This window comes from Photinus pyralis, unplaced genomic scaffold, assembly GCF_008802855.1.
Source record: "Photinus pyralis isolate 1611_PpyrPB1 unplaced genomic scaffold, Ppyr1.3 Ppyr1.4_LG6, whole genome shotgun sequence".
NCBI lineage: Eukaryota > Metazoa > Arthropoda > Insecta > Coleoptera > Lampyridae > Photinus > Photinus pyralis.
In genome coordinates, this window is record NW_022170663.1 from 10,825,118 (window position 1) to 10,841,373 (window position 16,256).

Genomic DNA, 16,256 nt, shown 5'->3' on the forward strand with positions numbered 1-16,256 from the left:
CAGATTAGAACACCTACTTGCACTACCTAGGGATACTGTAATTGTTTACTGCTTTGTTTTCCTACAGTTTTTTATTTCATAAATTTTAGAAGACGCCCCGTGTAGGTTGATCGTTAATGATCGTCCTTTCTCAAAGACGTTCACGAGATGAGTGATATAATTGCGATTTGACTCTCCAGTCTCCTTAAAAAGTAGACACGAAAGCGCTTTATTATACGCCAACCTTTTTTACCCCCCCCCCCCACTTTTTTTACGGAAGTACACGTTTTGTAGCACCATGAATCCGAATCAAAACAAAATCTACAAAAAATATTCGAAAAATATTCGATAGACAAAGATGTGATTGAATTCAAAGTTAAATCATTGATGTCCATATCAAGAAGAGAATACAATAGAGCATCATATTACCACTTTCTTTATTATAATTATTACGATCACTAAATGTGGAAAAAATCACCGAAAACAACACAAATTTGCAAACAATTATTACGAAATCAATATTTTAGTTTAATTTATTCAATGGTTTTAATAAGAAATTGTGTTTATTTCGAAATATCTTTTTTAATAATTTCGGTAAAAAATAAAAGCGATTTTTCAAAATTTTGTTTGCTTCAGGATATCTCCGACAGCAGTCGGAATTTTTTTAAGTTTCAAAACGGCATTTTGTTAAGCATCAAAATACGCAACTTTTCCAAATTTAAACTACCTACCTATCTCCTACAGTTTCTGAGATCCCCATGGCGGCGGCCCTCGAATTTGAATCAGCCTGTGTAATGTCGATAAAGAAATCCTAGTTTTCATAGATACGAATTTTGTATTTTTCCTCTACGTAAGAAATGAAATTAACTCATTCTTTTTCGAGAAGCTTTTTGTTTGCTAAGTTATGCTTATTTTCAGTTTTTAACATCGATATTGAAGTGATAAATTTCTGAATAAAATCCGCGCTCGTGTGTTTAATTTAAGTGTTATAAACTTACTTGCAAAAGTAACAACTTAATCCATTTAAGGACTCTTTTATGTTTTATTTATCGTTGATATACTGTGTATTTCAAAAAATTAATAATAAATTTACTATAAATAAATATTTATGGGTCCTAAAGGCTAAACGTATTAAAAATATCAATCAAACAAGATATATATGCAATAGCATAAAACACGTTTATCCATCAAAATTATTCTCGTAACTTCTCCATGTTTTTCGTTGCCATAGTCCCTTCTCAGCGGTTGCTATTTAAATTTTCATGTCGTGCCGCCACACATTTAAATTTAAATTTTGCCTCCCCCTGTATACAGTACCTAACGGGCGATCAAAAATGAGTTGCTGTCGAGTCGCCTTTGGAGTATGATTTCCCATCCTTAGACCATATAGTACATGGACTGCTATTAGCCCTATGCTTTCAATACAAAATAGGTGGTCACGGATAGGGGGCGCTGTAGTCGTGGGTATGTGAATCTCAGGGTAAACTAAAGTCGTGTAAACACCACTCGTATTACAAAAACAGCAGCTTCTGTAGCAATTAAGTAGTACGAGATGTTTTAAATGCTCTTCATTATCTTCTATACTTCCACAAATAGGTATAGGTTTGATTTTTTGGCATTTCTATGCGATTAATTTTTTGACGTTTGTTAATTTAAAGGTTGACAGTTCAAATCGTGTCTCATCGAACAACTTCGGATAGATTCGTTTACCCTGAAACTTATATACCCAGGCCATGTCCTTGACCAAATTTTGGTTGCAATTAGCAGTCCATGTATGTACTGTACTATGGTCAGTTTCCCATCCCATGTAAACAAAATTCCAAAGGCGACTCGACAGCAATTCATTTTTGATCGCATGGTACAATAGAGGGGATACGAATTTCCATAGAAGGGAGAACGGCATTGAGAAAGGTGAAGTGAAGATGTGGCTGTGTTTTTAGTGGAAGTGGTTGTAGTGCCTCCCTGTCCGTCCCCAATAATTGTTTCTTCAATTTGTAAAAAATGTCGTTTATGTTTATTTATTTTAATTTGTAATTATGAAAATTCGCGATGGATTCTGGATTGGGAAGTGACGACGAAAAGAAAAGCCGCACCAAAGCCCAAAAGCAGTTGCAAAATGAGCAAAAACAACTTTTCAGCGGTTGCTTCATAGACGCCACAAGCCTTAGCGACGAAGGCGAATTTGAGCTTAGACGAAGCGATGAGAGACGTCAGGGAGCCCTTATATTTCGCTCGTCGATACCTCAACACTCGATGCTACAAATGCCTTCACTCGACAGCGGCCCGACGAGCGAGGACCTCAATGGCGATTTACACGAGGAGAAAGTGGACGAAACGCAGACGGCGACGCCACACAATTCTATCGTACAGTTAGATTCAGAATTGGTACGGAAAACACCTGTCGGATTTTATGTAGATTTAGGCAATGTCGAGGTCGTCGAAAACCCACCTGCTGCACCACCCGTCGAAAAGAAGAATATTTTTTCAATGACAATCGATTTTAATGTCCCGAAACGGGAGATGCCTAGTAGGCTTAGTACGTCGTTGTACAATCGAAAGAAGAGCGGTCTTCGAACACCTCTAAGTTTGTCGACTTCTCGATTGAGCGATAGACCTAGTAGCAGTAGCAGCAATAATGATGACTGTCCTTGTGAGTACTTCAAGTTGATTGTTCCTATATTAATAATTAAATTAACATGTAGTGAGTGCAGATGCTGCAGTTGAGGTCTGTGTTAATTCAAAATGTATGGGCCGTGAGGAGGTAGCAATTGAAGAGGAGATACCTCGGGAGATACCAAAACCAGATTCTGAGAAAATAGTACAAAAAGAAACTGTTGACAATAACAAGGAACCAGCCGATAACATGTCCCGTCCTGCACAACAGGTGAGGCAAAATTGTTACTGATTTCAGGTCAACTGAGCTTTATAGTGCGCAAAAACCAAAAGTCTTTAAATGCCCAGTACATTATTCTATTGATGGCAGTTTATAGAACACTTTTATTATTGTAACGTGATTTATAAATTCGGGTTCGATTTATATCAATATTTATTAAACAGAACTAAAACACTTTAAAATCCGTACAATTTATATCGATTATTTATATCACTCACACTTCGCAATTTATATCAGCTTTTCGCGCGCGTAGAAAATTCCAGAGCGCCAAAGGCGACGTCATGTCTGGAGCATTTCCGTTACATTATTAAATGGCATCATTTGCTATTGCTATTATGCTATTATGGCTCTAAGGGAGGATCTATTGATATTGTGCTCTTGTATGTTAATATGGTATTACCTCTGATATTATACAGGGTGTAATCACAAAGTAGAGAATTTTGTCTATATTATGTAAAACCAATGAAAAGGTTATAGTTTGAAAGAAAATTCCAATCATAATAATCAAATCACATTTGCAAGCCTTTGTTAAGATGACTTCTTATACAGAATGTTAGCTAATATGTGCGACAAATTTCATGGAGTGTTCTACATTAAAAACACCACACACTTGTTGACTCACCCTGTACAATGTATGAGTGTGATATAAATTTGCCAACATTGTAAACTGAGTCGTTTAGTGATTCATTAATTGAGGATTAAAAAAATTCAATGATTGATAAAAAGTGACTGTAAACACTGACATGTCAAACAAATTTAAAAATTAATGCTTCCATTTAGGCGTCATGTGCCTCATAAAGAGCACTTAAAATGGTAAAATGAATATTCGAAAATATTCGCTCGCTTAAGAGATACAGGGGAAAACTCGGGGGAAAATAAAAAAAGTACCAAATTCAGAATTACCCTATATTGTCTAAATTAAAGAAGATACAGAAAATGTTTATTACAAAAGTTTTTATAAGGATTTTTGAATAATCTGCTGTTTTTAAAATAAGTAGTTCGGCAAACAAGTACGTTTTTAAATGTGATACCCTGTATATTTTCATAAAAAAAATAGCATATTAAATTCTTTGGAGTTTTGTGTTATATTTTTGAAAATTTGAATTTAATATGCTGTAATTTTAGATTCAAATATACAGGGTGTTCCATTTAAAAAATGAGGTTAGGTCCAATAACTCTTTTACTTGACCCCATATACTTATTTTGAAAACGGCACATTATTCAATAATCATTATAAAGAAATTTGAAAAAAAAGAGATACAAATTTGGTTAAAATGAGTTAAAAAATCTCTGAAAATTTTTTTTGTTTTCGAAATATTTTGTACTTTGAAATATATGAACTATTTTTTTCTTCTGACACTTCTCAACAGCAACTCTTAATGCTCTTTAAGCTGGCGTTGTTAATTATTAGTATCCGACGTTAGTAGGTATATGGCAAGGTATATGGTCAATTAAGTGTGGGAAAATTTTTTGGACCGCGTGATATATTTCAGTAGTTGGCCCGACTCAAAGTTTGGCAATTGGCCCGGGGTGCAAAGTCAAATTTCGGCAGTTGACCCGGGGTGTGAGATTCTGGCAGTTGCTCGGGATACCAGTTTTTGGCAGTTGGTGATGGGTCATATTTCGGTAGTGGCTCGCAGGAGTATTTCAGTAGTTGGCTCGCCATCTTGGATGCTGAACTTGCCATTTTTGCGAGCTATCACTGGGGGCATTCTAGTGAACAGAATTTACATTTTCCAGTGAGATGGCAGATTTACACTTAGGAGGCGCAGTATAATGGACAGAAAAATCCGAGGAAAAATCACAATGGCCATTAAAAAAATAGTGCTTTTAAAATGTTTTCTTTATCAACATTTTTAATGGTTTATTTCGAAAAATCGATCCATGTAAATACAGCCTCATTTAAGTTAAGCTTCGTTTCGTTTCGTAGCATTTGAACAGCTATCCTCCATATTCATAGGTACAGCTGGCATGCAGATGCGTATAGAATAATAAACGCTGATCTTTCGCGTTTTGAATTACTTAATGTTATGCGCATTTATTTTTAATAATTCCTTTGTACTTCTTTCAATTGGTGTGATAATGATTACATTGTGTATTTGACTCTAGTTCACAGGAAAAAAAATGGTAAAAACGTAATTTTTAAGTGCTAAATTCGAGGCTAAATTCGATCGTCTACTAATCTAATTAACTTTCATTTTAAACCAAAACAATAATAATTGCTTTTTTAATAATTAATTTAATTATACAAGGCGTGGGAGACGTTACTATGCAATTTGCATTATTGTGTGAAATGTGTTTTCATTTGTTTTTTTTTCAGTGTCAAAATTAGATCGTAAAGATTTGAATATTGGTCAACTAACAATAATTTATATACAGCGCGATTCAAAGGGAGAGTTTTTGAGATATTAAGAAGCGATGCTTTAAGCACATTAATGTATCACACCTCATATAGGCAGTCATTTAAAAAAAAAGGTATCAAGGTAAGGACCTGAAAAAAAATTAAGCAAGCGCTTATCGATAACGAATAATGGATACAAGTCAACCACAGTGGTGACTGATTCTTGCAGGGATCCTATTTATAGTGCACCAGGTTTGTAACCGTCTGTCAGTAGTAGAACATGAGATGTGGGATAAAAAAAAATTCTTTTTTCTCTCATGAATAGTAGGTATTTCAAGCATATGTCTGAATTATCCTATTAGGGTTATTCATATCCGCTAGATGGCGCTTTAGGATAGTGTTATATAAAGTCACTAGATATAGTGACTTTAGCGGTATAGATTTTGACCCGCATATCCAAAAAAATTTAAATAGAACGAATAAACGATGTGTTTGCTTTTTTAATTTTATTTTTTGGTTTTAGTATGTAAAATTATCTGATCTGGAGGAACAATCTCCGAGAATGGATTTATTTTTTTCCCCGCGAATGAGTCGATCAATACCGGAAAAGTCGTGGGTAGAGAGTCCACTAGCCACATTTCGTTCGGCGAGTTATCGAAGTTCACCGCAACCCTTCCATTTAGAGTGTAGCGAACCTGTCGAAACGAATCCACTGTCGGATTCCAGTACTCTACCTCCTAAGAGATCTGTGCAACGATTGGGTACCGATTTGCTACGGATGTTTCTGGAGGAAATCGGACCCGATGTGACTGTGGAAGTTAACGGAAGAAGATTGCGGGCGCACAAGTGTATCTTGTCGTCTCGTTGCCAATATTTCGCCGCTGTTTTGGGTGGAAAACCGTCAGAAGATGTCGTGTCGATACAAGGATACTCGTATGCAGCTGTACATTTTGCTATGTGCCATATATACAGTGGCGCCGCACATATTCCTCAATCCATTAGTGTTATCGAGCTTGCGTCGCTGGCCGATATGTTGGGACTTGAAGGATTGAAGGAAGTCGTAACACACGCTTTAAAAGTTCGCCATTGCCATAATTTTCATAAACCTTGCACCGGTTGTATTTCCGGTGTCTTTGAAGTGTTGCCATTGTCCGTCACGTACGGATTAGATGATCTCTACCAGGCGAGCTTAAAGTGGATTTCGCAGTACTTCATTGAGGTCTGGCCCACACGCGCTTTTGCAAATTTACCACGCGAATTACGCGATAAATGCTATCAACAACACGTTATCTACATGGCACCAGAAACGGTTTTAGAAACCATTATAAACTGTGATACATTGCTTGCAGCGATGCCAACTGCAAAGTGGGCGGAGCATGTTGCCCAGTTGACCTTGCAATTAGCTGATCATTGTCAGATTTATTTAAGGCAACATTTTTCGGCCGTTTTAAATTGCCCCAGCTTTCTCGCATTGAACGATCAGTTGAATACTCTTGCGCAATTGGAGGAAACCTTACTTTCCGCTGCCGAGCTTTTAAAGCTAGATCAAGCTTGTCATACTTACCTCAATTGCCATAGGCAGCTTAAAAAAACGTGGAGTCAATATTTTCAAAGCTTTCTTCATAAAATATGTACGCAAGTAGAAAATTGCATTGTAAGACAAATTGATCAAGCGTCAAGGAGCTCCGTTTGGATGCAACTGGAGCCCGCCCTACGGAGGCGAATTCGTGATCTCAGCGCGGCCAATTTACGAAGAATGAAAATATCAAGCGCTACGCAACAGTCAAAGGTGAGACTAGACTTAAGCAGCTCATCGGATTCCTCCCGAAACTCAAGCCCTGCGATTAAAAACACAAACCGTACACAAGTGCAGAGTCCATCATTACGGCGCAGTTTACTCATAGCAGCTCGCACCCCTTACATGCCCCCCAGTCCGTCGACGTACAGGCGGACGAGTACATTAACAAACCCGACTCAAAGTAGTGCAGCTAAAAGTACCAGCAGAAACGTGCCCACACAAAAACCTGTAGCTCCCAAACCGATCCAGACAAAGGACCCACCAAAACGACCGTCAACGGCCAGTACCGTCACCCAAAAAACCCAACCCAAAAGGGAGGTTCTCAGAAAAACGCCCGCACCCAGCGTTATACCCAAGCGTACCGTTAAACCTGCCGTGCAAAGCTCTCCAAAGCGGACCGGTTCTGCGGAACAAAAGAAGAAAAGTACAAATGTGGATACGGCGCACAAGAAATCGCCTACGGTTCAGCGATCTGGTACGTTTTTAAAGGAAGAGCCGACCATATTGCACAAGCTTAATTAGGTACAAACGGAACCGGATCCGTTACTAGTCCATTCCTAGTCTGGCTGTCTAAGCAGGTTTGATCTCTGAAATTTGCAAAGCCCATTGATAATGTAGATATTATTTTGTTTGTCGTGCAATTGTTTGTTTTATCAATTTCTTAAGTGTTTGCGAATATTGGAAGTATTCTTGCCAGTGGCGGTTTCTTAATAAGTGCACATGAGCACGTGCATTCTTGCATGTTCGTATTCCGCTATAAAAATAGTTCACTTGTCTTATCTGAAATGCAAAACCTTAACGGGTATAAGAATGAATATTTCGCCTCCGCGTGCAGTGCTCAAGTAGCTACGATCTCTGATTTGTTCAAACGCTAAGTCGCCTCTCCCTGTGCGCCCTTCGACAGTCCAAGTTGTAAACTTTAGTAAGAGCACACTGTAATTGTGATCAGTATTTGCCGGACTACGAAGTAAGTCCTACTTCGTTTCGGTTTTAAAAGTAACATCACGAATACTGGATAATTGTGACACCATAATATCAGAAACCAAAAGAAGATTTTTGTTCACAGAGCATGTGGAAATGGCAAATTTATTTTCGGTAAAACTTTTTGAAATATATTCGTCAAATTGCCCAGGATTACATTTATAGTCAGCAATTTGCACATTTCCCTTTTAAATAAAAACCAATTAAACAATCAGATTTAGAGAGGTATCCAGAGCAGTCTAATTTTTAATTGAAAATAATTTACAAATAGATTTCTCAGAGATATTTCTAGTGCTACAAGCAATTGTTACGATGGCCATGACAACCGCCGAAGCCGAACGTTGCTTCTCTACATTAAAACGGATAAAAACTTTTCTTAGAAGTACAAAGTGTGAGGATAGACTAACTGCCCTAGCAATGTTATCTATTGAGATTATTAATAATTGTCCTATAATTGGAATTTTATTCTGTTGGGCAATAAATATTATTATTATTAAAAATGATTAAAAAAATTCCAAATTTTAACGAATTGGTTATTGAAGAATTTATCAAAAAGAAGGATAGACGACTTCAATTCCAATATAAAACGTGTTTGTGAAATTTAGACACAATAAAAACAATAAGTGCTTGGCGAGGTACCTACTCAACAGGTGAGTTTTTTTAAAAATTTGTAACTCACTAAGCTTTTTAATGCCATTTGATAGGCCCAAAAAAACTACGTGTTGCGGTAATACCCAAAAAAATTTTCCGTGGCCCCATTTTTTCTCCTTTTTTTAATTGTGATCCTCCAAGACATACCACTACGTGCCACCACTCATTCTTGCTTGAATTTTTGACTTAAATGCCTTCCACTTTTAAAGATGAAAGAGATGGAAGTGCAGTGTAGTAGATAGTTTCAATAGAGATAATGGCGAATACAATTATTTTCTGTCAAATTTAAGTGTGGCCCAACAGTATCTGTCTTTCAGACTATTTATACAGGATGGCACATCTAAACCAAAATTGAGTTTTGAGTACTCGTCAACGTGAATTTTCAAAAGATGATTAGAAACTAAGTGATCAATGATCACATTAAAAAAAAGTGGAAAAGAAAAAGAATAAAAGCTTTTTCGAGGATGTGGTCAATCTTCTTTTACTCAATAGGTTTTATGCTAGTTGAGGCTGTACACCGTCACTTGTACAAGTTAAATACCTTCCAAGCCCAAGTATCGCCTTTCTTTAAGGTTTTATCATATCACTCTTGTGTTTTGAAGGAAAGCCAATATACGAATTTCTTCCTAGGTGTAATCCATGTACCTACCGGTAACTAGTGCTATAGCCCCACCGTCTTCATCAGTAAACTGAATATCAACATATGCCATTCTCGTAACCTATGAAAGTGTATTGTTTATGAATGTCTGTTAACTAAAATTGAATTTTATTTTTTATGTTCAAGCTGGTTTATAAAAACAAAAGGTAAAATTGTGAAATAGGCGCCAAAAAAGAATAAGGTTATGTGCATATTCTTTTCCCTGGTTTTTTCCTAATTCCTGTCGTTTTATCAATTTGGGCACACATTTACTACGGTTGGAAGATATTGTTTAACTCTAGGTTTAACTACACAGAATTTGTGTAAATGATTTTGCATTAAATTAACCCAATTCCGAAATGCAAAGCTACGCTTACCTTATATCACAGCTTTAGAAATCCAAAATGCAAAAATGGATTCTTTATTTATTTATTTATTTTTATTTATTTTATTTTTTCCAACAGCAAAGCCTATTACAGGAAATTTCAAAGAATAAACAAAATGAAAATACAAACTTATAATAATGTTTCAAAAAAAAAAAAGTGCAAGAAATTTTAAAGTTAGTAAATAGTAAGTAAATGAGATAGGTACCTAAATGTGTTTAACTGAATTTACAATTGTATATTGTTCCTTAAAGTAAATTTGTATTCATTAAAAGATGAAAATAAATCAATACAATTACAAAATTGATTATACAATATGCACATTTTGTTTACTGGTGACTTGAAATGGTGATAACAGCGTGGGGTATTATAATAAAAAAACAAATTATGGCGTGAATTATGCCTAGGAACAAGATAGTGCAACTTCGACACTATGGTAACATAATCGATTAAGTTATTAGCAAGTTTATACAGATATTCTAGAATTTGGAAAGCGTGTTTATTACTAACCCTGACAAAATTAAACTCACTCAATAGGGCATTGTAGCTATCAGAGACTTGCTATAACTAGACTGCGCTTAACGTATCTAAGGTGTTGTCGACACAGTATGCAACACACAATGCACCGCGGGGCAAAAATCGCTGGGATGATTTATGCAATATAATGAAATAAGCTGTTATTTTAGATGTTCCGTTCATTAATCATTCTCGTGATTTTCAATGGATAAAAGTTTAAAGGGCCAATGAATCAGAGCCATTCGAAGAGAAAAATTTACTCCCACCATAGTGCATTTGCGGGGAATGAAGCCGATTTTAGAAAGGTACCTACGAAGGTGTTAAACAATAATGCAATACCGAGCGTTTTCGACTTTCCCATTCACTTAAAATAACGTAGAAATATTATTCCACATCCTTTACCAGCAAGACAACGGCAATACCTATTTGCCTATTAGGTATAGACGTAACTAAGTACTTACTGGTACTAAGTATATTTCCGGTTTTGTTACAAGAAAAATAGCTAAGTCTATTAAATGTTCCATATGTGCAGATGCGATGTTCGCATCAGAGAGTCATTCAAAGCTTTTAACTAGAAAAAATCGTGGAGGATTGTTGCACGTATCAAGCGATATGCATTAAAAATTTGCCAAATTGCTGAAAATGTGTTCAGGTTTTTCATTCAATCCACACCACACCGCGTTGTAAACAAAATGGTTATCAGCAGTCTAAGAAAAATAAATAACAGTTACAGCCCATTTGGGTTTTTGGATAGGCATATATTGAATCAAAATCCGCTAAATAATCATATCTTACTACTTACATCTTTAGTTTTAAGAGTATATTTTCCCATACGTGTTCACCACCAAAATACACATATAAATCAAATTAGGACTAGAGTAAGGCAGTTATATACCAATTTAGTTCAAATAAAATACCAATAAATTCGATTAAAACAGTTAACAGTTATATGTTATCTTTTTTTGCTTCTAAAATTTAGAATAAACATGGCTAAAGCAAGCTGCAGAACGTACGTCTGCCCCGCGATGAACAATTGGTTGCCTATCCTATCTTGACAACAGGCGTTTCTGGTAAAATCTACGTTACGCGCGGTCTAGTTATAACAAGTCTATATAGCCAACTTTAGGGTAAAACCCGTGTTTCCGAAAAAATAGAAACCTCAAAAAACGCTTCTGAATTCTTTCTAGAGAATTTGTTTGAGTAACGCTACCGGATGACCAAATCAAAGATACATAGCTAAGCTTACTTATAATAAAGGATTCATACAACATAATAATTGGAGCCATTTGTGAAAATAATTTGCTATTCCTAATAATAAAACCTAACATTCTGTTACATTCAGAAGTTAATGCCTTGATATGCGTATTGAAGACTAGTCGATTGTCTAGTAATATTCCAAGATCTTTAAATTCATTGGTCCTTAACAAAACGTTATATAGTTAAAACAAATAGGTCGTGTTTTTCGAGAGAAAGTCATTATATAGCATTCCCATTCTTATTATACAACGTACACTACGAAAATTGAAAAATTTTAGCATGGTACAAAGAAAAACTAAAGCACAAAAAACCATTCAAACAAAATGAAATGTGATATGGTGATGTGTAAAAAACGGTCAGCTGTACTGTCTTCGTCTAACGCAAGTAGTTTCTCTTTCCTACCTCACTGTGTTTGTCCCACTCCATCACGTCGTTGATTGAAAAAATCAGATAGAGGCGCAACGCCTATACTAGAAACCGCCGCGAACATAGAATCTGAGATTTACACAGCACTCAGATCCCGACGGCAAGTTTCTAGTCAGCGTTCCAGTGTGTTGAATAGAGAAGGGAAATGCTTAGTAAAAGATGTGACTATGATTTTGTAGTGATGCTGGATTTCGTTTGCTAAATGTACCGTGATGGAGCTTCTCATTGTATGTTAGTAGTGAGTTGGATAATCTTCCTTCTACTCGCAATATTTCGTCTTGATCTTGCTGTCTGTCAGTATCTACTTGCTGGCTAGTAGTACAGCTGCACATAATTCTAACTTCGGTATTGTTGGCTTTGTTCGTGCAGAGTCTACCTTGGACTTTGGTTTTTATGTATACTACCGCGCTCTCTGCCTTTTGTGGTGCATCACAAACCCATGTATGTATCCATCTTGGAACTTGAATCTTCTTAAACTTTCAGAAACCTTCTGTCCCATGAAGCGTTCGTTAACCATAATTTTTGAATGAGTAGCTATGCCATTAATGGCTATGGGTGTCAACTATCCTAATGGATCGAATATTTTGGCTACTGCTGGTAATATACCTAATGACTTCTTCATTCCTGAACTGTGATACTGATGGATCTCTTTATTTGACAGGGATTGATTGTTGCATTTGTAGCTTGAATTCTCCTTGGTCTAGCGCGGCTGTTAGCTATTGCCTTTGATTATATACTACTGGATAGCGCATTCTTAATGATGGAAGAATACAAGCCGTGTTCCAATTCGCGCAACCCAGATAGCTATAATTTTGCAGTGAAAAGAAATGAGATAAAAGAAGAAGTTTATACCAAATTGAATTGCGCATGTCAATCGTTAATAAACCGGAAACTAATGGCGTTGTCCGTATAACAACAGCTGATTCTTTGCTTTGCTTCTTTATTTGCGTTTATACCTTATTTGGGCTGTACCTTTGATTAATCGTGATAATTGTGAGTAGTTTTTATGTTTGTAAAGAGAATGGTTCATAATATGCAATTAACATGAAGGTAAATGTCTTTTGTTGTTTTTTCAGCGTGCCTCAAATACTTACCCAAAAATGTCTACCAGCTCTCCTACTAGTAGTTGCATGGGACATCGGTTGGCTTACTCTTGTGGCTGGTGCTATTTTTAGGGGTTGGTGTAGCAACAAGTGGTGAGGGTATCTACATGCAGAACAGTTTTTAAATGAGTAACAATATGTATTGCATTTATGCTATATGCCCACCCTTTCTTCATTCCTACAGCCTCCAGAGAATGGAATCTTGACTTCATGAATTCCATCACTTCGTCTAGTGCCAGAGTCTGGATTTTTGAGGGACTGCTCGAATATCCTATTAGTTTCAGCGTCCCATGGTTACTATCGGACCCCATGACGATGGTTCATGTCCGATGTTATTGATCCCTTGCACACTTCTGTACTGTGTTGTGAAGCATCCTCACTTGTTGTGCATCTTCTTTATGGCTTACTTTTGTCTAGTAGTTTCGATTTAATTAGCCTGGTGTTGTGGTACCGCTTGGCCATTATGTTCCATGCTGTTTGGTAATTCCTCTCGCTAATGTGTTGATGTTGAATCAACCTGGCGGCTTCTCCATCCACATGACTTTTCCAATAGTGCATTTTTTACTTGCTGGATAATGGTTGGTTGGACTGGATCAACTTCTGAAATAGGTCATGGAATGCTGTCCAGTTTTCATGCCCGGTCCTGAAGATGGGGATCTTGATTATCGGCGATTTTATTTTTCTGCTCGAATTCTGCATCTCCATATTGGCGCTTTGCTCCTGATAGGCATCATACCGCTTTTGTGCTTCTTTGTATCTTTCGGTGGTGAAGTATCCACGGGCGAACTCCATTTTGTTGGCCTTTATTTCTATTTCATCCTCGCATATTTAGTCCCAATATTTTTCGGCCCTATCACATAGCACATTATTTATTTGACTGCTATGTATTTTGCGGTCTTTCTATGCGCTGGATCCTTTTTCAGGTTGGCCAACAGTTTCGCCATCCGTTGACTTATCTCTTGACTCCATTTTCCTCAGGAAAGAATTCAACAAATTTTTCAGGTACATTAATAATTTAACATTTGGAACCAATAATTTGAGAACAATGAACTCAATTTTATTAGCGAATTATTCGTAAACTTGAATAATAAATAATAATAAAAATTACGCAACTTCAATGCTAGCCTGCTTCTGAAATAAAATATTTTTTACTCTTAGATAAGAGTCAACAGTGTGATAAAAATTTCAAGAAATTATTTCAACCTTCAACAAAAGCCTAAACACAAAAATGTCCCTACTGGCCGGTTAATTAAATTTTATACTAGCAAACAATGTAACCAGTAATCTTAAACAAGTAAAATGTAAATCATCAAATAATCGTTCATTCATAATAAAATTGATTTAGTTCTCAGAAAAATGTCAGTTGATTATCTCATAAATTTTCGATAACTTGTGGTACTCCCACTACTTGCAAACACTGAAATTGTACACGGTTCAATAACCAACATAAAGCCTGTACTACAAAATTTATCTACAAGAGTTGTACTTACGATTTAGCTTTACTTATTTTTGCAATATTTCTAAAGTATTATTTTTATACATTACTGTTATTACAAATTTGCAAGTGTCTTTTGTTTCGGTAATTAGATTTACCTCTGTGATTATTCGCTGTAAGTTGCATTTATATTCGATCGTATTTATAAATACAAAGTTCGATGAATTTATATGATTAGGGAAATAGTGTAGTCCGGAAGGTTAATGATAGTTTTATAGTCTGTTATCCCACTTTGTAAATTTGTAATTATTAACGATTGCTTTATTGCAGTTGTCTTATAACAGAATATTATAATAGAATCCGTGTTGAAAAAAGTTTGAAAATAAAAGATGCTGATTCGAAGTAGTTGTCTCTGTAATATCCCTACCAGCTACCACAATCCTTTTATTGTGCAATTTGTGTTATTTATTATGAAGAAATAATATACAATACGTATCTGATAAAAGGAAAGGTACTTTTTGATCAACATGATTATTTCCATGTTATACATTTTTGCGTCGCCTGTGGTATTCCGCTGTTTACATTCGGATGCTATTACCCATGTTCTATTTACGGTCCAAAAGATCTCTGTCTGAGTTAGGTATGTTGGCACAGATGCTCCTTATTGCAAATAAATGGGTGGCTATATCTGGAATATATATCATCTAAGCTTTAGAATGAAAAAAGCAATTTTTCCAATTTATATTTTGGTAGGCATAGAAAAGTTTCATTCCGTTGTGCGGAAAGTCCAGTACATGACCGAAATCAGGATTTCCTATTGGTTTAAAGGGTTACGCGAATAGCAATTGTTTTGTTCAGAAAATAGAGCCAGTTTCGGGTTTTTTACTGGGGTCCTATTCTTGACCCTACGTATTTATCAAGGTTATTCGTTTTTTGAACCAAAACGATGCACTTTGGTCGAATGGTATTCTTGACCGTTCGAAAATATTTCGAATTCGTAAATGTCATTCGTTTTTACAACGAGCGGTATAAACCAGTCGAATTTATGACATGTGCCATTTTTTTTACCTTGACGTAACTTGTCGACCGTATTCAGAATATGTTTAAAAATCCATTTGAGGAATTGAGTGATGAACATATTTCATTTAACGAAACAACACACCAAGAGACATTGCACGTGAGTTAACGAACGCCTACAACAACGTCCATCTGTGGCTGAAACTCTCACATGCACGTTAATGTTAATTAACGCACTTGCATGTCTTAAGACAAGTCTCTTGGTCTGGTCTGGCTGGCCTTACAGCTACATACTTACGCATAGTCATTCTTGTGAAGGTTTTGGCGAGGGTTTTGGTTGCTGTACGATTTTTTGGAAGCGACCAAATTTCGTAGATATTACAAATTCCACTGTTCGCAACTCACTGTTGAGGGCCTCACAGAAGACCGACTTGTTCGTCCGATTTGCACGACGTGTAACTCAGTTGACACGATCGGACAAAGAAATCGGAAGTGCATGGGTAAAATCGGACGTCGTGTAAAATATCAACATCCGACTTTTTGCCTTCCGATCGAACAAACACGAGGTGTATGGAGTCTGTCGTACTTGTTCGACATAGGTACCAACAACCGACAACAGTCGGAAGTCTGTGGGGCCCATAAGCACTTTTTGTAATTTGCTCAGTTATAAGAAAGCAGTTGTGTATACAAACTGTTGTCAAGAAAACCTTTCGTATGAAGGTATTTACTGCTACCAAATTCTACGTTGCCAAACATATCATTCGAATTGAAATTACAAGCGTTACGAAGGGTACACATGAATAGCAAATGATAGTCGTATGCGAATTTTCATACTTCGT

General features: G+C 36.3%; 1 protein-coding gene across 1 annotated transcript; it reads left to right on the forward strand.

The window, feature by feature from the left end:
* Nucleotides 1-1,638: 1,638 nt before the first annotated feature.
* LOC116173169 lies at nucleotides 1,639-10,322 on the forward strand. The gene is made up of 3 exons (XM_031490483.1): nucleotides 1,639-2,629; nucleotides 2,682-2,863; nucleotides 5,737-10,322. Exons 1-3 carry the CDS (start codon nucleotides 2,029-2,031, stop codon nucleotides 7,531-7,533), a joined length of 2,580 nt encoding a protein of 859 aa, XP_031346343.1. The 5' UTR covers nucleotides 1,639-2,028; the 3' UTR covers nucleotides 7,534-10,322.
* Nucleotides 10,323-16,256: the final 5,934 nt, after the last annotated feature.

Bases quoted from the DNA above. Each gene is read 5' to 3' on its own strand.
- LOC116173169 (XM_031490483.1), top strand. From the start codon at position 2,029: ATGGATTCTGGATTGGGAAGTGACGACGAAAAGAAAAGCCGCACCAAA. The intron at 2,630-2,681 runs GTGAGTACTTCA...ATTAACATGTAG, and splicing joins CAATAATGATGACTGTCCTT to TGAGTGCAGATGCTGCAGTT. The intron at 2,864-5,736 runs GTGAGGCAAAAT...TTTTGGTTTTAG, and splicing joins TGTCCCGTCCTGCACAACAG to TATGTAAAATTATCTGATCT.